The 24,708-nt window shown below is 46.4% G+C and overlaps 1 protein-coding gene across 5 annotated transcripts in view; it reads right to left on the reverse strand.

The window, feature by feature from the left end:
* RUNX1 (runt related transcription factor 1) overlaps nt 1-24,708 on the reverse strand; it is an 81,492-nt gene that overhangs the window by 12,359 nt on the left and 44,425 nt on the right. For all 5 annotated transcript variants that reach the window (XM_026040369.1, XM_026040373.1, XM_026040370.1 and 2 more), the window contains one exon: nt 17,335-17,526. In XM_026040369.1, the coding sequence (XP_025896154.1) occupies nt 17,335-17,526 (192 nt within the window). The remainder of the gene's footprint in view (nt 1-17,334; nt 17,527-24,708) is intronic.

Below are 24,708 nucleotides of genomic sequence, written 5' to 3' on the forward strand. Positions count from 1 at the left end.
CCTGCGCCCTCTCTGCCGGGCTGCGACTCCCCTTGGAGAGCAGCAGCTATTTATTCAGGGGGAGACTCCGCTCCGCCGCGCCACATCCCACAGGAACGAAATACAGGAGTTCAGCCTTGACCTTCCCGTCTCTTGGCTCCTGTGCAAGCGGCCCGGGCAGTCTCGGTGCGCGGCCGTGTTCCTCCCTATCTCTAAAGGCGCCCCAGAGGCACAAGCCGAAACGGCGCGGGGACGAGGCGCAGCCACGGCGCAGGCTCCCGCCCTCGGGCCCGCTGGTGTGGCCTGCAGAGCTTTGGGCCCTGGGAGCCCCACGGCGCCGTGCRACACGGGCAGGAGCTGTGGGAAGAGCCATGGTCCCCTGAGGCGGCTGGGTAAACCCACACCTGGAAATGCCCTTTCTCTGAGCCCGGAGCGGGTAACGTGAGGCCTGTGGCAGCCCTCGCCACGCTGGTGCCATGGTCCTGGTGAGGAACCTCACTGGACACCTGCGGTGCCTCTCCTCTCATCCTCTCCCTGCCCCACGGCAGTGTGTGGGCACCTGCYGTCTGTTGGTTACATGGGGCCACCCTGCCCCCGAGGAAGGCTCCCACTGCAGCCCTCGGCTGAGCAGATGGATGGGACCATCCAGGGGGTCTTCCAAACSCRCCTGGATGCCGCCCTGTGCCYCGTGCTSTGGGTGTCCCTGCTGGAGCAGGGGGTTGGACTAGACGATCCCTAGAGGTCCCTGCCAACCTCAACCACTCTGTGATCCTGTGGAGACCCGAAGCAGCAGCGAGCAGAGCCAAGCTGAGCAGGGCACTCCCGGCACAGGCTCCAGCGCGTGGCTGACTCAGAGCACACGGCAGTTACCTGATGTCACCCCGGCAGGGAAAGTTCACCTGCAACAACAACCTGGGGGAGACGCATCCACCTTGTCCCAGTGATCCAGCAGCCCGGGCGCAGCCTGCCCGCAGCTCCGGTAGGCGCCCCGCTCACCTCAGGAGCAGGTCGGTTGGCCCATCTCTCTGCCCCGCTGCTGGCACCYGAACGGGCTGGTTCAGCCTGCCTTGGACGGGCGGATCACGCCCTGGAAATGCAGACGTGCAGCGAGGGTGCCAACTGTGAAACGCAATGCTGTCTCCCGGTGTCCTGACCCCTGCAGGAGGATCTATCACCCCTGAGGGACCTACCGTGCAGTTATCTACCTGTGAGCTACTCGTCTAGACGTCACGCGTTGCCAGCAGGGTACAACAGACACCTGTGGGGTGCGCGTTGTTTCCTCCTACGGGAGACATCTGAAGCGAGACGGATGAATCACACGCAGTGAAGATCTATTTCTCTCCCCGATTACAAAGATCCTAGATGACTACATCCAGCAGAGACACACAAGGTGTAAGCTGCAACACAGGCAGTTCCATCTCCAGGTGAGGAGGAACTTCTTCCCTGTGAGGGTGCCAGAGCCCTGGCACAGGCTGCCCAGGGAGGCTGTGGAGTCTCCTCTGGAGATCTTCCAAACCCGCCTGGATGCCGCCCTGTGCCCCGTGCTCTGGGTGTCCCTGCTGGAGCAGGGGGGTTGGACTGGATGATCTCTAGAGGTGCCTCCCAACCTCAACCATTTTGTGGTTCTGTGATTCTGTGAAATGAACCCCATCCTGCCTATATTTCCAAAGTCCCTCTTTTATGGTGCAGAGAGAGACAAGAGGAATTGGCAAGATGCCCCTAAGCCAAAACGTGGCAGCCACCTCGAGGACTGTGTGCTCGTGGGCCTGCGTGAACCTTCCTCTGCAGGAAGGACGGGCCTTTGGGCTGGGCCTCATCCCGCCAGCCCCGGAGGGCACTGCTGGTCCCCTGGTGCTCCCGAGCACTGCATGAGCACGTGTCGGCCAGCGGGGCCGGCGTTGGAACGGGCAGCCGTGGCTTCCCGTCACGGGGAAGCAGCTCCCTTGCTTTGTGCCTGTGTTCAAGACAACTACATGTGGGGCTGAAATTCCTTATATGAGTTATTCCCACTGGAGAACCAGGAGCATGAATAAAAAAGGTGCAGAGTTGAATGAGGAAGTCACTGCAGGTAACTGGGAGACAGTGATGAAGGAGTGACTGCGACACGGCCTCAGGGGTCCTAAAGGTGGCTCCTGAGAGTGTGAACTAAATTACACCTATTAAACTTTTTTAGCCACCGATAATCACAGTCCCTATCAATTGCTCCTTTTATATTTTCCAGTGCTATCCTCCCATTTTTTTCACATGAAAGTAGCATAAGAAAAAGTGCACTCTCTGGAGTTTACCGTCATTTTATCCACCACAAAACACTGACCTTGATGTGAACTAATTAGGATTGCAACAGATTAATAGTACAAGTTGGTAAGGTGGAGTTTTGTCAGTACAAAAGGGGCCTTTGAACATGACAGCCATTTGTACTTCCATGATCTCATCCCAAGTGCTCAGAAGAAAGCCTATAAACTAATAAAGTAGAATTCATCTAGGGGCACTTTGTGCACAGAGCAGAGTATCACCCTCCAAATGCTTTTTCTGCGTGGCAAACGAAATCTGCTTGGATTCTTTCAAATTCCAACACAAATCAGGATTAAAACAACTTTTGGTAATAAGCAGACCTCTGATGATCTAAAGACACACCAGTCCATTTCACTGACTTAGAGAAAGTAAGTGACATATCAAATGCAACCTTCATACTTCAGCAAGTGAGGTCACCTTGAGAAAAATGATACTGAGCCCAGTGGTAGGAATCCTCTCTCCAGAGGGCAGCTTTGATTTACAAGGTGAAGTAAGGTCTTCTCCATGTGAACATACATTTGTAAAGTCAGTTAGATTTAGAATGATGCATATATATTATATATGCATTTAAGGAGATCGCTAAGATACTGGTTCCCATTACAATACTAAACAAAACCAGACTTATTGAAAAAAATATGATACAACCTTCTCYTCTAAACCACCAAAATAGTTTTCAGGAGGTCTGCAAAACCAAAGTGGAAAATAAGTTAAGCCCAGAAGTATGCACTGAAAGCCCCAACTCACCGCTCTGTCAGGGGCATTCAATCCAGAACTACATTTAAAAAACCTTTTAAGAAATGCTTTCCTTCCCTCGCGAAATCCCCTGGCGCTTCCTGTTTAGTTAAGGAATGCGCCTTCCCGCACCGCTGTGGCCACCACAAATCCCATGTAACCTGCTGCACCCAGGGGTGGCAGGAGGACGTCTCTGGTGAATCAGCAATTGGCTTCGCTGGAAAACTGGAGAGTGTGATTCCCCAGTGAATCGGGAAAGGTTGGAGGATTGCACGGGGAGGGCGAGCAACGCCTGCCTCCCTGCTCAGCTCTCCCGGAGCGGGAGCACCGAGGATACACCCTCGTTTCTGCCCGGTTTGAGAGCTAGCTCTGCCGGCCACATTTACACACTGTTTTGGCTGATTTCAGAGCAGACCTAACCTCRATCCGAGGGGAAAAAGACACGGAGGAAGCAGGAAGGTGGCAGTGACAAGAATTTCTCCCTCCAGCGCTGCTGTAGGTCCAACCACAGGCCGGGCAAGCGCTGCCAAAGCAGAGCAGGGCRCCGAGCCCCGGACCACGGGAAAAGCCGCTTCCCGTGGGCTTCGGGCACTGCTGCTGCCCGGCTGCCTCCACCGGGCGCTCGCTGCCCTGCGCAGCACTCGGCATCCGCCCCGATCCCGGTGCCAAGCAGGAGGGAGAACGTCCTGGGGACACTGCCCCAGTGCTCACGGCCACCTCGGTCCCATCCCTGCTCCTGCTCGGCCTCCGCAGGCCCGGGCTGCTCAGAAACAGCCCCGACAGCCCCCAACGTCGGGTCCCTGCCTTTCGGAAGCGACTCGTGGCTGTGYCTGGCTTGCGCTTTATTGGAATGGATGGAGAAAGCGGCAACATCATGGAAGGAAAATCGCAGTCCCATGTATAGGAAGAAGTGCCGGCACACATCAAACGTTGCAAAACGGCCCATACGAAAGCAAAACCCAACTGCATTATTTACCAACAATCAGCTGCTGAGTTGCCAGACCAAGGAAGGTTTCTCTTTCAAATAGGAAATGCATTTCTTTCGTTATACAAGTAACATTTTTGCATCACTTTCTATACGAAGCATCTTAAAAAGTGACCACTAAACCTTCAGTGCACTAAACACTTTTGAACAGCTTRAAAACTCTGGCTTGCTATATCCTCTTTTAATTTCTACCTTGTGACTCGTCTGTCTGCTCTAAAATATCATGTGAAATTATTCCTTCTTGCTGACAACTACAGGCCCATAAAACGTCTGTGTCAGACGTGTTTTAGAAACTTAACCACTGCTAAACTCCACTGCATGTGCTGAACTGAGCCCTTTTACACAGCTGGGCCAAGGACAATAAGATTACTAGCAATTATGAGAAAAAAGAATAATTTTCCAGCTAAGAAGCTATCTCAAAGCTAAACATAATCTTGATATATATTAAATAATTACTGTTTTCTTTTATAGTAAACACCAACAAGAGTAAACCCAAAGGCATTTACTTTTAACTTAACAATCCAAAGTGGCAGCAAGAAATTAATTTATTTCAGATTTAGGGGAAAAACTCTCTAAATGAAGATTTCAGACTAAAGCAAGTCAGTTGTATTTTGGATTATTTGTCTGGTTAGGGTAAAAAAGAAAATTTAAAAAATGTCCCTAAAGAAATGTTTTGTGCCTACATTTTCAAAACCCAAAACACTGTCAATGTTTTTGAAACCATGCATTCAACCAGGAATGAAATATTTGTGTTTTTTTTCCTGGTTATTGTAGATAATTTGGAATTGTCGAAACAACAACAACAAAATAACTTCTTTCATTTCTAAGCCTCTTTAATCTGTTTAAATTAATATGCCGTATTAGTCATCTTTCTCCAACGTGATCCTAAATGATCATCTAACCGAACCTGCATTGGTTTCTTCTGCCAGTGAATTAAATGCAAAATGGTTTATTCCCCCATCCTCCAGCAGCTCTTCCCCATTCCCACATGCTCATTTAACCAGTCTGAACTGAGAGATAAGCTGATGATGAGACACCAGAAGGCAAAAACAGACAATTACCTGGGCAAATGTTTGAAGGATTTGGGCCCTGGGGCAAAAATGCTGTTTACTACAGCCTGAAAGCCCCSTTTGTACCAAGTACCAACCAAGTGCGTCTGAACTTGGCAGTTCTGGATAGTGGCCACCGGTGGACTCAGTGCAAAGTTTGTAGGTGGGAGATAACATCACACTCCTGTCTGCATTTCATCACCGCAGGGCCTTTCCTGTATTCTTAAACAAAGGCGTGCAAGTACCAACAAAAGTGTGTTTTACCATCTGTCTTAATGCTCACTCATTGCATAGTTAATCATTTATTCTTTATGCTGAAGACCACCCTGGCAAGGTGGTGGGACGGATGCTCAGCTGGCCTAGTTAGCAGAGCAATGCCAGCTTACACGGGTTGAAAATCTCTCTTTTTGGTTCAATCCTTTGCCTTCCAAAGCTCAAGGGATAGGAATGGAGTTCTAGTGCCTCACACTTCTCTCTTTCCTGCCTGTTTGCCTCCTCAAAAAAGGGAAAAGAATATAGAAAGTGGTAAGAGTCAAGATGGAGAGAGTCAAGATGTAAGAAGATGCTGCAATGCATTTCATATATACATGTATTCATGTATCCACTCATGTCTGYGTAGTCACAGCCTGCAAACAGCACTGATGCTGGTGAAAATGGAAGCAACCAGGCCCACTGTAACACCTCTGGCAAATGAGGAAGCATAATTAGCCCCATATACCCAGGAATATGGGGTATGGGGAAAGGCTGAAAGCCCCCACTACATTTTCAGGCTATTTCAAGAGTGGAGATCAAATTCCTACGTGATAGGCCCAGCCATAGGGTTCCTATAGAGGTAAATCTTACATAAAGTGCGGGGCAACTGAGCTGTCATCCCTGTCTAATGCACCAAAATGGTCCTAGGAGATACGTCCTTGGAGACCAGTCCTTACATTTACATGTCAGGATTAAGTTATACACTTCGTAATAATTCCCTTGCTTTTGTTTGGTTATAATATTTGCCAAATAAAGAAAAGAGGGGCATGCTGCATCAAAGCACGGGGAATGTGCCTTGTGAGGAGACAGCGTTTCCTCAGTCTTCCCTTCAGCTTTTTTTTCCCTCCGTCTTCAAATGTGCAAAATAAGTTGTATGACAGCCTTTGGTGGAGATGTATGTAACAAGGCCCTCATTGTCTCAGACAGGTGTGAGATTGGAATTGATTCCGAGCCAACAACCCAGTATCAGAGCCAGCTCTGTGAGCTGAAAACATACACCAGCCATCCAGTAATACCACTGAAGCCAGCCAGAGACTCAACAATTTAAGGCTTAACACACACACAACATAAATCAGATGAGGATGTACCAGCCAACCGTCAGCTTCTTGGGCAGATGCCTGCAGACCGTCTGCGCAGATCAGACCTTGCCTGTTTCGGTTATTGGAAACATTTTTATTTTTTTTTTATTTTTCATATAAAGATGAGAGGTTGGGTGGAGCAGCTAGCTCAGACACATTTACATGTGTCCCATCTTGCCCCAACAGCCCTTCTCTTGCTCGCTGTTTGGAGGCAGCGCTTCTTGTAAAATCACTTTATTCCAAGCACAGGAGGGCCAGAATTACGTTTTGGGGAAATGTTCAGTGCTCAAACACAGAGCTCACGCAGACRCACACTTTGTGTGCACCACCTTCACGGAACAAAATCGCTCCCTTCTGTGGAAGTTGAAGCRGCTCTCAACATGATCAAACAAGCCCAAGAATCAGCACAACTGTTTTTCTTCCTTCTTTTTTGTCTTTTCCATGGATATATTTCCTTTGCTCTTCCAGGAAGACCCGTTTGGATCCTCTCTCCTCCCTGCCTTTCCTTCTCCCGGCTGCAGCGGCCTCCTCCCTACGGCAGGCCCGGCGGCCTCGTGCTCGGGGGCGATGGCGGCAGCAGGACGTGGGGCCGCGGCCGGGGAGCCCCTAATGTCCCACAGGGGCACAAGGAGCGYGTCACCGTGCTCAGCTGTCACCCCAAGGGGCCCGCGGCCGCGCTGGCCACGGCCCGGCCTCCCGCTGCCACCCCGGCCCCGCAGGCCACGCGTGGGGCCTGCTCTGCCCTGCGGCCTCCATGCACCCCTGCCCATGGCGGCGATGAGTGACGAACACCACCCATGGGCTCTCCTCGCCTGCCCAGTTTCCTCACACTAGGTGTGAGAGGTGCAACATGCAGGCGCGCTGGTAACGCCTCCCTGAGTGCAYGCACAGCGTTGGCTTCCAGCATGGCTCGTGTCGGAGACGCAGCACTTCGGCAAGAGACGCTCTGCTGGCCTCCCTTCCCCATGGCCGTGGCCTCCCTTCCCCGYGCTCAGCCTTAGCCACCCTTGATGCCAGAGTCCACCCTAAGGACAAATCTGTGCTGGCTCGGGAGAGAGCTGAGTGCCCTTCTGTGGTGGCAAAAACCTCTCCCGCCATGAGCAGCTCCAATCCCCACGTCTTAGGGGAGCTCACATCGGCACTGGCAGTGCTGGCGGTGCTGTATTTAAAATTAAATAGACTTCAGCAATCTTATACAAAGGACAACTGAAACCRTCATAAATGCTAAACTGGTTCGCTTTGCTGAAAAGCATCATCACACTGACAAAATAAAGCGTCACTTCTGACAAAACTTTGTCTTCTCTGCAGTCCAAAGAATATGGCAATTCTCTGCAACTTTGTTGAATACTGAAAACTGAACAGTTTTCACTGAATATGGAACTTCTTGCTATGCAAAGGTCTTTTAGGTTCATTTTCTTTTCTTGGTAGCGAATATAAAGAGAATCTGAAGAATGATGAATGCGACGAATGAGATCTGCAAGAAGCTGAGGGAACCTAAACCGACCAAGTCATATCTAAAATCTGTGATGCTTACAATTATTCAGAAAACCAAAGGATTTAAAAGGCAATGACAAAATTCCACAGTGCATCTCGTGATCCATTTGCATTTCTCGATGCTTAATTAAAGACTTTCCAAGCATCTCGCTTCGTAGATACTGCTCAGCAGTTTCTGACACCCAGGCTTCTGAAGCTGAAAATAACCCCTCTTGAACTGGAAATCTTGCCCAATGCAGATAAAGCAAGCAAACCTCTGAAACAGCCTCAGGCATTTAAAGTCAAGTCACAGCAAACCCCACAAATTTTATATGGTTTTACCGCCTATGCTGATGCTTCCTAATGCTTTTATGTGAAGAGGTATATAAATTAATTGAAAACGGTCAGAGGAACCCTCATCTGCTTGAGTATATAATGCACATTTCACGGAGTTGCTTTCATGCAGTGCACCACAGCACACTGTTCTTTGCAGCTAAACAGCCCRTGTTTACAGGAGTCATAATGTGCTGAATCGCTTGGGGAAACTTATTTACAAGTTTACCAAGGGTGCGCTGTGTGCTCAGCCGTGGAGAAGCAGCCGCGAGCTCTTTAGACACACAGGAACATCACAAAGGACCTGCTGGAGGTAACAACCCTGTTAAAGACGAGCAGCAGAAGCAAGGAGGGCCTGTCTGTGCTTTATGCTGTGAAAGGAGCCCCTCCACGTCCGGGGTAAGAGCTCCCTCCTGAAGAAAGCAGAGTCCTGTGGATGGGAAGAGAAATGGGAGCCGCAGGCTGCGTGTGGCTTCCTCCTTCACGTTCTAGGGGCCAGACAGGTGGCAATGGTGTCAGTGGCCATCCTGCCCTAGCCCCACAGCATCATGACTTTCAGTGGCCATCCTGCCCTAGCCCCACAGCATCATGCCTTTGGAAAGGCTCAGCACGGTATCTGAGGGGAAATAATACATTCCATTACAAAATCGCAGTGGTATCTTCTGGCACATGGGCAGTTCTAGCTGAATAATAAGCTGGTTTCAGTGGGTGTTTGTTTTTAGGGTAAGGAGCTCTAATTTATTTTTTGTTTGTTTTATTTACCATGGGAGGTAATTTGAGCTCTGGTATCAAAACATGCGGTGTTCTGCCAGGAGGGGATTAAGGCAGAGAATGCTATGGAAAGAAACTGGGTTTGTCAGTACAGAGCTAAGAGAGATTTTATTTACCAGAGTTTTGCAATCAGTGCTTTTAATCTTCATCACAATTGGGCTATTCAAAGGCCAGCAATATGCTTCCAAGGCCAGTAAAGAATAATCCAAAAAGCAAGTGGTATCTGCCTCCTGTGTTAAAATGCTACGAAACATACCAGCTCTTGCTGCTGTCCAGAGTTCAGGACAGTGGGAGCATCTGCCTTGGAGTCAGGCAGGGATACCAGCTTTTGACAACCTCTATGTGTTGGTGCAACAGGCGAGATTTGGTGCTGGGCAGGGGGAGCAGCGAGCCGGCCTTCCAGAATAAGGTGTTCCCATGGGAAACTAGCAAGGGCTCAGGGACATAGCTACCCTAAAGGGCAGATATGACATGTCACGGAGGTGCAATGTGTCTCAGAGGAAACTGTGTGAAAGCTGCAAACTCAAAAGATGCTCAGCCATTGGAGTTGCTCCAGAAATCGGCACTCAGAGTCTCCACTTGAAGCTGCTGACTGGCATTGCTCCTAAAGGAAAGGAGAACTAGAGAAGCAAGATATGAGCCTATGTAATTCCCTCTCTTCTCTGATGGCCACAGTTACTACTACCAGCACTAAGCCTGGGCAGCAAAAGATTACTGCATCAAAGAGTGTCAAGTCAAAGAGTGATTCCAGTTTTGCTGTGATATAACGGAGAAGGGATTTTGGCTTGCAGAACCAAAAATGACAAAACAAAACAAACAGAATTGTTGTGCAAGTTAAAGACAGAAACGGGGCTACTTGTTCCTACCTGCAAACTCTATTTCTCTTAGCAGCATCCATCATCTCAAAATTGTTCTCATGTGGTAAAAGCCATGGACTGATTCATGAAAAATAACACAGCGGCTGGGCATGAGCTGCCAAATCTTATAGGTGTCTGAAAGATTCAGCTACACAGCTCTATAGTCCTCCAAAGGCATCTCTGTATCTATCACTGATTTCTCTGATGCCTGGATGCTTGGGCATGATCTTTCCAAAATCTTGCTGAGAGACTTTGTTTTGTTTGCCCATTTTTCCTGAAAACTTTTTTCTTTAAATGAAAGTCTAGATAGCTTGCCAAAAGACATACAAAACAATATCGACAGAGCTGAGAACAAAATACAGAGTTCTAAAGTCCTTGATTTCTGCCTTAAATCTTTACTTAGAGTTGTCCTTTAGGATGCTTTGGGCTGAGGACAAGATGTTAAAAAAAACAAGGAAAAAATTGTGTAAGTGGAGATATTGCTTGAGGAGTGAGAACATATTTGTTGCTTTGTCTACTGTTTTTTTAATCTCAGGACGTGCCAGGCAATTGGAATATAAGATCTGTATCTTTTAAATATATCGACACTTGGAAATACTCTGGATTAAACACCATTACATAACTCTTTCCATTAGGGCTTTAAGTCGATGAAAAAAGCTAAAGCATTTCAAGTCTTTTTTTTCTAGAGCTGAAAATAAGGAGACAGGGAAGACTCTTGAGCAAGGCTTATGCCCTGGAGCGGGGCAGGCTGCCTGAACCTCCACCAGGTATTGAGGAACTTGCTTCCTCACCTCGTTCTGCCCTGAATGAGAGCAGACAGAGGAGGAATAAATCTGTGGCTCGAAGGGAAAGAATTGCAGCTCCTGAGGTGCACGGAGGTGACGACAGGGAGCATACAGTGGACGTCCGTGATGAATTCCTGCTGCTCTGAAGTGAAAAAGTCTTCCCCTTAATAAGCAAAGGGTGAGATTTATGCTCTGGGCTGCCAGCGTGCTAAACTCGTTGAGTTTGTGCTGGCAGGGCTGGTGCTGGACAGCTGGCTGAATCTGTAGCTAAAATGAGCTTCATTTGGAGAACTCTGAAGAGCTGCTGATGGAAGGCGGAGTAAGAAACTCATTAGGGGTTTGCAGGCAATGACTATCTCGTCTCTGCAATCCAACTGAGCAACGAATTGAGAAGATGCCTGAGCTGCCACTGCCTATACTGGCGGATGAAACGTTTCTTGTGTTGACTCAGGGGAGCCGCAGGTGCAGAGAACTGATCAAATGGAAAAAAAGTATGGGCCCCAAAAGCATTTCCTGGATGATGAAGCCCAGACACTTCTTATATTCTGCACTTACATAACATAGCGAGCACCCTCTTGAATTACAACTTTCAGTTGCTAACAGTGCCCTGGAAGGCTGCCAGAATTTACTGCTCTGATGCCTAGGAACTATCTTCTAATTTCCAGCCTAAATTCATTCATGGTCAGTTTACAGGCTAACTGCTTGTTCTTAAGCCAATGTTGTTCTTCAGCACAAATGTTTCTTCTCCCTCCCTGCTATTCCACCTCTCCGCTGTGTTTATTGGCTGCAATTATCATCCCTCTCAGCCTTTGTTTTGGTCTGCTAAATAAAGCTGGCTCTGCTGGACTCATTTCTAAAGTGTGGTCTCTACTTTGCTTGTCTCCTTTGCACCTGCTGCAGCCTGAATTAATTCTTCCTGGGCATAGGATGACCAGTCTTTTTCTAGACCTCAGATAAGAGTTTTCTGACACCTTCTACACTGCCATTAATACAGTCCCCTATGTACTGAATCTAAAAGTGACATAACTGGTGGCCTGTTGCTTGCAGTGGAGATGGCAAGAGAGGGTGATGACCGAATGAAGACCTCTAACACCCAAGAGAGGGAATTCCACAGGATTCTAGCTCTTATTTCTAGATTACTTCTGGATGTAACAACCCTTGTGTCCTGGTAGAAAAAACCTTGCAGATAAGTAAAGCCTTGGCCGAGATAATATGTCACAGAAACAAAATTTTATCCTTGACAAAATTAATATTTGGATAGAACCCAAATGTGTTAAGAACTTCACAGAACAAATGAAAGATGTGCAGTTTGCTACAAGGAGCCCAATTCCACACATGACTAAGTAAAAAAGCAAGGTGAAGAGCTGAGACCAAGAAAGAATGGTCAATATGAATCTGAGGATTTAGTTATATTACAACACATCCTGTATATGTCTTTTTACCATACTGTCATTTACAGGTTGTCTTTTTCTTCTCCGTTATTATATACTCTACTACCTCCCAAACTTTCTCTAAGGTACAACTATAGAGGATGTCAGTTTTGCAGCAAAATGTCCAATTTTGGGACAGAAATGCCAGACAATTTTGTGGTTTGCTTTTGTGCTCCTGCAAATGGGTACAGTGACATTTCTGATGCTCCATTTTGGTCTACACTTTAGATCAAACTTCCTAAAACATGTTACAGTATTCTGTTAGACTGAATAAAAGCGGAATTGTTTTAAATATGCTAATCTGATTCACATGCTAGTATGCTCGTCTTTTCTTATGAGAGCTGGGTTGTGACACAAAAAAATAAATAGCATGGTGTGTCTGCTACTAATAATATTGCCCCCTTTAAAAACTGCTGAGGTTATTCATAGCAATATCTAAAGTATTATCTGCTGAGCCATAAATGCGAATCAAAGAAACATATTGTACATTCAGTAAGAAAAGACATTTCTCTCCACAAAATTTCCTTCCCGACAGAGCTGGTTGGAAACCATCCAGCTAAACAGCTTTGGTTTGCAAAATATTTTGTGAAATCACCACTATTTCCACAAACTTCCTGTGACCTCCAATGGCTCTGGCACTTGCGTTCGCCAGGCTCACGGCCCCGGGGCCGCTTCCCCTCTGCTCCCTGCCTTATCCTCAGCCAGGCCCTGAGGAGGAAGCGGAGGGACAACCTGGCAGCTGGAAGGAGGGAAGAGGAGGCAGCGGATGAAGACTCCCCGTGCCTGGTGCCCCAGGCCTCCTTCTGCACCTTGGCTGCTCACCCCGCTCTTGGCGGGTGCCAGGAGGGGGGACCCTCTCCAAAGGGATCTTCCCTGAGTTACCAATGCAGCACACATGAGCTGCCTCCCAGTGCAGAACCGGGTTCCTGGATTCGGGATGCCGCCCTGTGCTGTTCGGGGGGCAAGGCAGGCACAGGGATGACAGGAGCGACGCCAGCTCCATGCCGGGCCCCTCGGCGCGCAGAGGGGAGCGTGCCTCGGGCTGCAGAGGTCCCGCAGTTAATCCCGAGGGATGCCTCCCGCCGCAGCAAGGCCCTGCCGGCCGGCCTGGAGCGCTGCCCTGCGGGCGCCTCGCGCTCACCCACGGCCCCTTAAGGGGATTTAAAACGGGAAATATTACATATATATTGGGGCAGGATGCAGCTGCAGTGGGAGCAACGCCGTTTTAATTCCCCGTGCTTCCATGCCGCCCTTGACTCCACTCCTGGGTGCCGCTGCTTCCTGGGAACCCAGATAAACTCGGGCTGTTTTCTGTGGAGCGAGATTCTGATAGCAAAGACCTTGAAACGTCTCTTAAACAAAGCGCGTTGCACCTGGAGGAAGGCAAAAGGCTGGCGGGCAGCAAAACAGCCTCCCAGCCTCTACGTTTCTGGCTAATTCAGGGAGCTGGTCTTTAAATGGTCCCTGTTATTTTGCTGTAGGTGCTAATGCTGCTGCTTACGTTAAAGATCTGTCAGCAATTTTATTACAGACTCTTGTTTCCAGGGATTTTTGGCTTGGTCATAAAAATGTGGCCCCTGCTGAAACTTAGCATATAAGGTTACCAAAGGGGAAAAAAGAAAAAAAAAAAAAAAAAGAAAAAGCAAGTGAGCAAACTCACACATTTTTAAGGCTATAAAAGTATAAATAGAACCAGAAGCATGTAGTGATTATAATGATTATTTGTTTTCCAAACAGAGGAAATTTAGCTTAATTTTACTTTTCTAACCTATGAATAATAAATTATCAATTGGAAACATGATGTTACTCAACTCTACGCATTTCTGTAAGATATTCTTAACCCTATCAATTAGAAATTATTTGCAGTATTTAGGGAGCCTGCATTACTGTCTGCCCAGGAGTATCTTCTTGGACTGATCATTTACACATTTAAATATTCCTATTTGCCCTGAAAAAAAAAATTATTATAAGAAAACCACATAAAGTAACATTTGTAAAATGCCTGAATTACGGATCTACCTGCTCTGGTTAACACTGACCTTTCTGAAGTCACAWAGGATGTATTTACTTTCTGCTTGAGAGTGGTATTAGGAGAAACCCAACCATAATATATAGTTACATGTATATTTATATTTTACATCTCTATCTCTCCTTCTCTCTCTMTATATAAATGCTCATCAAAGCGCCTAACTAAACTTTCATAAATAACATAGTTCAAAGCATAGCTCTGTTTCTTCTCCTGCCCGTACAAAGGCAGGAGTGAGTTAAGGCTGAGCTTTCGCTGGGTTTTGAACTTTAACTGAATTTCCATCCTCCTGTGAGTGGAGGTCAAATCCTTTGACAYTGTATGCTTGGTGCTTGCACAAAGTAATCTTTCAACTTAAAACATGTGTGAGGTGGTGGCAGCTTTTGCACCCCTTCTGTTTCCCTTTTGTCTGTGAATTGGTTATGGTTGGAGCTTTTAAATGAACAGGTGTACTTTATCCCTCCTTGTGATATGAAAGAAGCATAAAACTCGATTATAGCAATTTATGGTCTCTTAGCTTGCTTAGACTTGTATCCATGACACAAGCAGCTTGATGTTCGAATTCAAGACCTGGTAAAATAGGAAGTTAAAATTAACCTCAATCCTTTTATAGATGAAAACCTCAACAAATAAACAGTGGTTTAGTGGCATGGCAACCTGCCCCTTTAAATCCCAAAACTAGTCTGAGATGTCTATTTTGAGCTACTTTYGCTTTTTAAAAAAAAGGATAATTAGACTTGGATGAATAGAGGAGTAGCCTGTGATTCACACTGGTTTGAGTTAAAGTTTAATGCCAGTGTTTAGAAGCTAGAAATGTATGCTTTTTTCTATGCCTTTTGTCTATAAAAAGTAAGCACCCTACRCTCTCTTCGGTGACAGTGGAGTGATAATGGAAGTGTTTCAGCATGCAAATAAGTATACACATCAGTATAGCAATGCTACAGAGTATGTCAGAAGTATTTCATTTTGGGGGCCCGCATTCTGAAAGAGTAATTATGTTTATTGAAAGTTAAAAAATGAAAATACCCTGACTCCTTAGAGATCAACCCCCTGAGGTGAAGAACACTGAGGAGAATGTTTAGGTACCAATCATAGCCATTTTGCCCTGCTGTGATAATGTAATGATAATCTGAGAAGATGTGCTCACTAAATTAAAAAGCAATTGTAGCAGAAAGAAAAAAGTCCTAAATGAGAGTAACTGCAGTCTTAGGCTTACTTTACTGGTAGTGACTGCAAGCCCCAACAAGTTGCTCAGACTGTCACTGTGTGAATTTCACAGGCAAAGGAAAAGCAGAACACAAAGAAAGCAGCCTGATAATTTAAAAAAGAGAGGATCAAGGAAGAAACATTAGCAGTTCAATTGCTATCATTTCTGAGCTACGCTCACAGGTGAGATGATGCATTCAAAGCCCGTTTGTAAAAGGCAAAGCAGAGCAATGCACTGGATGTATTTCTGGCGCGAGCAGCTGAATCCCCAGATGAGCACAGAAGGCCTGTCACTCCGAACTTGCACAACTGAAGAGCYTGGAAACACCGCAAGGAAAGAGGGACACTCGATGTTAACCTGATACTCTGCTAAGCATCCAGTGTTCCCAAGAAGCTGAAGAATGCAAGTCTGCGACTAGTGCCTCCACCCACGCCGCTGCTGAGCAGCCATAATAATACATGCATTTTCTTTTACAGGGACAGATCTGTGCACGGGAGAAATCCCACTTGGCTCACTCTACAGATCAGGAAACTAAGTGAGGCGACTGTCAGGAGTGTAACATGGAGAAGGAGATCCTCCGCCTGAGCACCCTGGCACTGTTCCTGGAAGGAAAGGACCTGTGTGGTCCTTGTACCCTTCCTGGCTGCTTCTTTTTGCTCTACCATAGAGGACACGCTGATTTATTTCCCTCACTTTTCCAAAATGCCCACATCTGCTCGCAGTGAAGTTCACTGCAAATTTGCAGTAGACTTCACCAGGCCAAAGAACTTCTTAGCCCTGGAAATACAAAAACGTAACAAGCATTGCATTATGTAAGCAACACCTTCTCCAGTATGCAGCAAAGAATATCCTGATTTTTAAATAAATGCTGACAAAAATTACTGATTCCAGCTCATGGTAACTGGTTCTCTCCMAAGCACCAGCAGAGAACCTTGATTAAGACAATAACATCCTGACAGGAAGAATAAAGCACAACTCCCTGAGGAACAGCTCTCAAAAAACACATACTGTCCTTTATGTGCACTTTAGATGCATTTCATTATTCATCTACATGTTGATACATATTCTGCAAAATACATATTATTTGACAGCTTAGAAATCTGAGTCGTTGCTCACTGCACTTCAGCTGATTTCACTGACAGACTGGATCCTAGCAATCTCAGTTCTAGCAGGTAAGATTTTAGACTGTTGCATGGTTTCATTAACATCATTTAAGCCTCAGCCTTGGAGGAAAYCAGAGTCTTGAGTCACCATTTTGCAGGTTTTCGTTTAAACAAAATAACCACTGGCAATAGAAATATGTCCAAACCAGCCTGTCCACACTTCGCTCTCAGTGGCTGCCTTCAGTGGGCAAGACATTCTGAAAAGCTTTCTTTGCTATTGCCTTCCCGGGAAAAATCAAAACAAGCCATGGAAAGTTTTTCTCTCTTATTCAAGTACACAGTTACTAAATGAACATCCATCAGGAAATATTCTTACACACACAGAAAGAATCTCTAGGTGTCCCTGCTTGAGCAGGAAGGTTGGACTAGATGATCTCTAGAGAATCACAGAATGTTCAAGGTTCTAGAGATCTAGATGATTATCTAGATGATCATCTAGATCTCTAGAACCTTGGTTGGACTAGATCTCTAGAGGTCTCTTCAAACCTTGAACATTCTGTGATTCTGCGTAATCTATAATCTGGCATCTTTGCAAAAAAAAAATGAAGGCTTGAAGTGCTAACAGTTCTGCTGTATTAGAGGTTACCACCATGAACCATGCTGGCAACGCAACAAGGAAGCACGCCATATTCCTTAAAAGCTGTTAGATGTATGAAAAATGCAGACATCTCCAAGGAAGCCCCTCCTTGCTCTCCTCCCACCCCCTAGATGGCACAGGGGAAGCGAGGAGAATCTGCTCATGGGGCTTCCCCACGAAGACACCACGACGGCGGTGGCGTTTGCCCAACCATCCAGGCCAACACGGACGCTCTACCTCAGCTGCCGCCCTGACCTCCACGCGTCCCGGAGCTGCTTCCAGAGGCTGGGAGAAGCGGGAGCTGCCGGGGGCGGGCGCCGCAGGGGAGGAGATCGGGTACTTACCCTGGATCTGACTCTGAGGCTGAGGGTTAAAGGCAGTGGTGTGGTTCAAGGAAGCTCGCGGGTTGGGTGTGGGGGCTGGGTGGTGTGGGCTGACCCGCATGGCCGTACGCCGCAACTGCTCCAGTTCGCTCAGGCGCTCTGAAAAGGACAAGCTGCCGGGCTTTGTCTGCTCATCTATTTTCTGGCGATGTCCTAGTGTGGGAGGGGGGGGAAAAAGATGAGAAAATCTCACTGAGGAATATGGCTCACATACGAAGTCGGTCGACTGTTTTTTTTCTTACCCCCTGGTCCCCTGGCAAGGTGCCTAAGCAGCTAGTGGATGTGTGAAATTAAACTGAAGTGATAGCTCTGCAAGAACAGGAGATACAAACAAGTCATGCATTGTAACCACAGCGCGGGGAAGTCCACCTTCTGCAGGACATGGCCTGCTCTAGAAAAATAGATCCACTGGAAGTTGCATTCCTCTCTATTTCGTCATACAGGGCGAAGAAACATTTCTTAAAAAGGGGGGATGTCTGCCCAGATGGATAAAAAGAGGAAGTTTTTTTTCAGTGGGCCCTGGGCTACACCTGCATGGGAGAAACGCATCAAAAATTCAATCCCAGATTGTGATAACGTGTGGTACTTTGGCAAGTACTACAATGCTATAAAATATTACACCTAAAAAWTTGAAAATTTGGATCATTTTGCAATGAACTTACAGAGAAAAACTGGCAGGATGGAAACTGTGGGAAATTAAGTTTCTTTTCAAGGTGTGTGGAGTTACCRAAAAGTGAGGTGCCACTATGCATCCTATGGTAGGAGAACAAACGCTGACCTTACAGCATGGGCCAGCACCAATACTCTTAGCCTTTGCCATGTGGGAGTTAGAGGGTCCAACACTCCCCAAGGGGAGCCCCTTGGAGCTGCCCGTGAAGCTCTGGCACCATGGCCTCAAGAGGTGTCAAGGGATACGGAAGGCATGGAAAGGCATGGATCCAGCCCAGCAAGCACCTCTATACCGCGTCTAGATTGAGGTGGAACAGTAGAGAGGTCTCTCACTTGGTTGGAGAGTTTTCAAGATAAGCTCTAGCTAACTGCAATGAGCAACACACAAAGGATAAGGAAATGAATTTCTGACTCATGCCTGTGCTCTGGGATCCTTTGTGAGTGTCCCTGTCATAAAATGTCCTGCTGTTCAGTAACCACGAAGAGTGCATATACAACATACAGGAAAGGTGCCTCATCTAATCTCCATCTTGCTCTCCAGGAGGCACCACAAAAGCACAAATTTATTTTTTGCTTTCTCTCTGCCCCTACAAATACCTCTTAAAAGCTAAACTATTGTCACCATTGTGCAAAGCACTTTTGTGTCCAGTGGTCTTCAGTTTTATAAGATAGCCTTAATCATCAGTGTATCTTATCCTGGATGTCTGCTGGCATCATGTTTTAGGGTCAAAASAGAAACTTTCCTCACAGACTTCTGTTTGTCAAAATGTCTGGAATGAGATATTCCAGACTTGTTCCCAACCAGGTGCAATCAAAATTCCCCTTGATACCTTTTTTTTTTTCTTTTTTTTTATCCCCAAATGGATTTTTTCTCCTAAAAGTTTACTGGAATCATCCCTTCTTTCATTGGTTTGAGCAGAAAGACCAAAAATAGACCAAAAATTGTCTTAAAAACAAGTTATCTGTTAAAGAAGCCCATTCCAAACAGCGGGTGATATATTGACTGTAATGGGGCTGTGAGGAAACTCACTGACCCCACCTGTGTTTAATCAATGCACTTGGATCCTTGGCTCCAAAAGTGTCCTTTTGGTACCTTCCACTTGGGGACCTTCTTGTGGAGCAGTGGATGTCATCTTTCCCCCCCCCCCTTTTTTTTTTAACCCCAAACCCAGTCTCATTTCTACACTTTCCATTTGTTCCAACAAATCAACTGCCTTGTGAAATTTTGTGGCTTATCCCTTCCCCTTTCTTGCTGTAGGGAAGGCGAATATTACCCTTAAGTGAATGTATGTCAAAACTCTACCCCAGAGGTCAAACAAGATGACATCTTTGTTTCTACCTATTTGGCTGAAGGAGRCAGCTTTATTTGCAGTTTCTTTTTATACCGCATTATCTAACTGCTCCTAATTTTCATTTACTTCTCACAAATAGCTGCCTTTTGCAGGTCTCTCTGCATTTCCTTCCTCTGTCTGCAGAGGTGGTCATCGCTCTTCCCGTGGCGATTCCCCTCTGAACTCCCAATTACTGCAGTAAAACGGATTGACAAAAAATGCACTTTAATAATACACAAAGCCCTATTCCACATGCTCCCATAGCACTAATATATAAACATCTGCACACGTCCCGCTGCCAATTTTGTGTACCAGCGAATGAGCAGCAAAATCTCCTTGGAAAAACTCTGTATGCCCCTTACTCTACAGAGCACTCTTTCACACCACCTTAATAGCTTAATCAAGACACAGAAACATTTTATATACTAAAAGGAAAATGTGCATTTAAAAGCAGTTCCCAGTAGCTAAATTTCTAAAATTAAGTTTTATAACTTGCATTATGGTTCCAAATCACAGTGGCTCAGCTTTTCTTCCTGTTGCCAGGCCCTTTGGCACAGCTTGAACTGTCTCAGATTCCACACTGTACTATAAATTATCCCAAGAAGAAAAAAAAAATATATGTATAAAAAAGACATGTTATAGAAAAGTAGTTTCACCGTTAAAGAGACCCATTAGGGCTTCAAAAAAAAAAAAAAAAAAAAAAAAAAAAAAAAAAAATAAAAATTAAGAAAGGAAGGAGAAACAGACGAAATACCATCAACAATTGAATCTCTAATACGGCTTCTAAAAAAAAAAAAAAAAAAAAAAAAAGAAGTGAGAGAGATGAAAGATGAAAAAGATTTTTATCTGAAATTCTGGTTGGTCAAGAGCAAGTGCTTCATTCGTCAGCAGTGCAAATCTGGACACCGTTTCAAGCCTTTGGCTCATGACACTGGAGTTGAAGGCAAACACGCAGAGTCACACCGAATGTGTACATATGTAAAGCACCTCGTGCATCTGGAGTATTTTAAGCTTCAGCAGGTCAAAGCAAAGGGCCTGTGGAGCCAAGAAGGAGATCCTTCCAAACCCGTATCCCCCAATGTCATTTATTCTTAACTTCAGATTCCTTGTGGGCATTTTCTGCTGTTAGGTCCGTGCACCCACGTGAAGCCTGACCTCCCTACGTGCAGCTTTCTCCTCCGATCTTCCCAGATGCCGCTCTCCTGGCTCTGCTGTTTCACCTGCCTGGCATGCAGCCTTGGCAATGCAATCACCACGTACTCGCAGCCTCCTGCACAGGTAAACAGCTCCTCTGAGGTGCACACAGCAAGGGCTGCATTCAGGCTGGCGAGGTCAGAACCAGCTCTCCTCTTGCATCTTGTGCAAAGTCTCTATGCGCTCTACATAGGTCTCGCTGGCACAGAATGAGGCAGGACGGGCAGGCTCGAGCTCACCCTGAGCAAACCAGCCTGTCTGCAGGCAGGGGGGACGAGCTCCAAAAGAGGCCTTTATTTTTTTACTTTAATCGGAAAAGATACTTAAACTTTTCTCCCTTGCCGGCTGCTGTAGGTGGCACGGAACCTGCTTTCCATGCACGTCTGCAGCGTGGAAGGGATGACTGTGTCACAAAAATGTTAGCAAATATAAATGGTTTTGCCCAGCCACTGCAAACGCACAGGCAGAGCTTTGCTAGGGTGACTTGTATTTTTGTATTTATTAGCTTTACTTTGAAGTTACTCTCTAAATACCTTGCTTAAAGAGCAGGCAAGCTATCCTCAACTCACCCCTGAAAAGGCACAGCACTATTATTATCCCCGTCTTATGGACGGAAAACTGAATCACAGAGAAATGAGGTGACTTGCCTGTGGTCAGTGAACCCGTGGCAGACGCTTGACTCCCAGTTTAGCACTATAACCACAAAACCAGGCTTCCCCTTTTGAGAAGATTAACGTGTTGAATKATGAAAAAGAGTGGCAGGGAGGTGTTCAGCAAGAAGCAGTACCTCCATATGCTGTCATTCCTGAAATAGGGAGTAGCACTGGGAAGCAGCCCTTCACAGCACAGAGGCACAAAACCAGTAACAGGAACCACAAGAAGGGGCAGAAAAACTTGCAAGTTTTTACTACTRCTGAGGCAAAAGAAACGTGCGGAGGTTTTTATCGCCCACTGTGCCATTTTACTTCCCCAAACACCTTATTCGATTTGACAATTTGCTATATTTTTTTTCATGCTGTTTTGATCTGCTGTGGGCCAAATCTTCCACTGGTGGAAACTCCTGGAGCTCTGTTGAGCTGATGACTTGGCCACGAGGATTTGTCACTTCGTTCTACAAATCAGAATTAACCTTATTGAAGACAGCTATACATTAAGCTTTAGTAAAAGGTGAAGCTGGCGCAGAGCTGAGACAGACTGAAGCCTTTGCTTGCCATGGGCATTCCCAAGTGTGCCCCTTCCCTGCCCGGTGCTCCCCGTGGGGTGGTTTTGTCCAGCTTAGGCTGCAGGTAGAAAGCGGAGGATACCAGGATTTTTCCCTGGGGTGGTAGGGTCAGGCTGTTAGTGCAATGTTTGGGATCTTCATTAGAATAAACAGGAKAGCCAACCTGTTTGGCTAAACCAAGGGGTCTGGAGTTTTTTTTCTTTTTTTCTCTTATCCCTGTTAAAGACTGTCTCAGTGAGGTCAGGTAGATGTTTTTACAAAGCCTATTAAACAAGGTGTGTAGAGACAACATCAGCCAGACAACATCAGAGCGTCAGGTAAACAGGAGCTAAGGAACGACAGGGCCTTCAGGGTCCCTACCCCTCAGTTCCAGCTACTGGAATTCCTGCGGAGAATCGGTATTATTTTACAAGTGGGTACTGCTGTAATGGATTAAATTGGTGGTATTTTGCTTTCTGTTTTAACAGGGTGGCGGGATGAGCGAACTCGTCTGTGGTTCGCGCTCAGAACTGCAGATCTCACCGTTGGAGCCAGTAACACATGYGGGGAGCTCCCCATGCCACCCTGGGCAGTCGCTCACAGCTGCCAAGCACCTGGGCCAACCCAAACCGGACCCGAACCCAAACACCCCACTTCTCTGTGTGTTGGACCTACAGGGTTTCTGCCCCAAAGGAGCAGATTTTGCTTGTGTGCAGATAGCACAGAGGGAGCTCGATGCCGCAGAGACCCTTCTCCCAGAATGGAGCGGAAAACCTTCCTCTTGCCGCTCAACCCTCCTCTTCCCCATGCGGCGTGGGGCCTCCACCCTCCTCATCCCAGGCCTGGGATGGAAGGTTTTAGCCCAGCGTGCAACCAAAAGGTGGATTGTACACAGGAAAACAGAGTGTCTCTGCAGACACTGCCAGAGGCAGGAGTGAGTGATCAAACCTGATGCCTGGGTTCAGTGGAAGCTCGCCCACCTTGGAGCCGTTCTGCAACCTGATCCAGACATCTCTGCATTTCAGGGTTGTTTGTATTCAGGGCTTTGGTTTGGCTCCAGCTCTACTTGGGTAGAAAATAAGCCATGTTTCATTGTGTCCAGTTAATAAAGTGGTAACCATTGTTTCGTACCACTGAGTTACAATAAATCCAATTATTTTTGTCTGTAGTGAAGGATGAGAAGAAAATATACTCTTTCACGTTCTTCATGGACATGATAGCACACCATCTTTAGTGTAAAAAGTTTCACAGTCTTGTATACAAAAGTGAATTAAAGTGTAGTGATTCTCTGTTACTGCCAAGACAGGAAATGCTAATGCTTGAAAAACAGCTACCCSACTCGCAAAAACTACTTTTTAGCTAACAATAGTCTCTTATACACATGGAACAGAGATATTTTCCTACCTACCAAATATCTCAGATAAAAAAAATCCAGTATTTTGCAGATTATATTTTTTCTCTCATTTCATATCTCCACAGAAACAGCAACTGGTATAAATCTTCTGAGAAGATATTGCTGTGTTTTCACATGCGCATCCACAAATCTGATCYTGCAAAGATATATGCATACGCTTGGCTTTTTTGCAGTCAGTATTATCATATGGTGGCCTACCGGGTTCTAAATAAAACTAAAACTAAAAATAATGATGATAATGATGAAAGCAATCCAAACAGTGCTTTCCTCTSTAGCCACAATCACTTGGTAAAGGCTTTTATCCCATCCAGGAATTAGTGCAACTAGTAAAATAGAGCACCATAGCACACCAACCCCTTATAGAGCATTAAAATATACAATCTAGAATCCTAAAATAAGGACAAGACACAGTGCAGTTTCTTTTTCCTCAGTTAAAATTAATGCTGCAGTGAGGAAAAATAATGGTGCTGGTAGTCAGAGCTTAACTGGAGAGTAGACTCATCAGTGATTATATTTTTTGTCGTTTTACTTAAGCACTGCACAAGTAAGGCCTYCCTTCCAGACAGCAGGAGCATCACGGCAGACAAGATTTTATGCTAAATGTTTTAGTGCCGTGTCTGTAATTACGGACAGCATCAGTRTTGGTCATCGGATCCAACCTGCCCATTGGCACGTGGCGCGGGGAGACGCGCAGGTGGGACTGGATCCTAGGCACATAGAGCACTTGCTGGACACAAGGAATGACACACAGGCTGACACCCAGATGCCCTTTAAAAGCAGAGTGCCAAATGCTGTCCCTGACACCAGGAAACCCTTCCAGAGGCGCTTCTTCTACCAGCTCCCTGGCAGGCCTGGCTCTCTCCGCGCCTTTATGGAAAATCCGTTTGTTACCCTGAGTAACTGCAGGCACAATTCGGTATTTCAGGTATGCCCCTTTGCCGGGCGCTACATTTTTCCAGCGGATAATCCAGTTTGGAGGTGCGCTAGTCAAGTGTCCAGCGACACTAACGAGGTAAACATTTACGGGGCCAYGGATTTACGGGGCACGTTCTGCTCGGTGCCTCTCCTGCTGTCTGCACCGCCCCACGTGCTGCCCTTCCACCAAGGGCTAGCAACACTGTGAGGCCGACCAGATCATGCTCTTTTTCCCCCTGTGCTTTTCAACAGTGGTTAAACACCCCCGGCACTATTTTTTTATTACATCTTCTTGTTTAAATCGACATCATTTAAAAAAAAAAAAAACCACACTAGCAAACACTGTAAGTAGAGGAAGTCACGACTCTCTGATGAGGCAGCGTCCCACACTAGAATAAATCAGAGCATGTGGGAGAGGCAGAATGAAACCCGGTCTTGCCTGATCTACGCTAGAAAACAAACTTCCATTTCCTATTTTCCAGACGAGTGCTCTAACTGTAAGATGGGGCCCATTCTCATCCTGTTTCTATCCATAYTTCATTATTCAGATGCCGTGGGGGAGCTTCCCCTGGAAACAGACCCCTGTTTTTAAGAGCCAGGTTTTAAGAACC

This window comes from Nothoprocta perdicaria, unplaced genomic scaffold (genome assembly GCF_003342845.1).
Source record: "Nothoprocta perdicaria isolate Ctin4 unplaced genomic scaffold, notPer1 scaffold_254, whole genome shotgun sequence".
In the NCBI taxonomy this organism is placed as follows: Eukaryota; Metazoa; Chordata; class Aves; order Tinamiformes; family Tinamidae; genus Nothoprocta; species Nothoprocta perdicaria.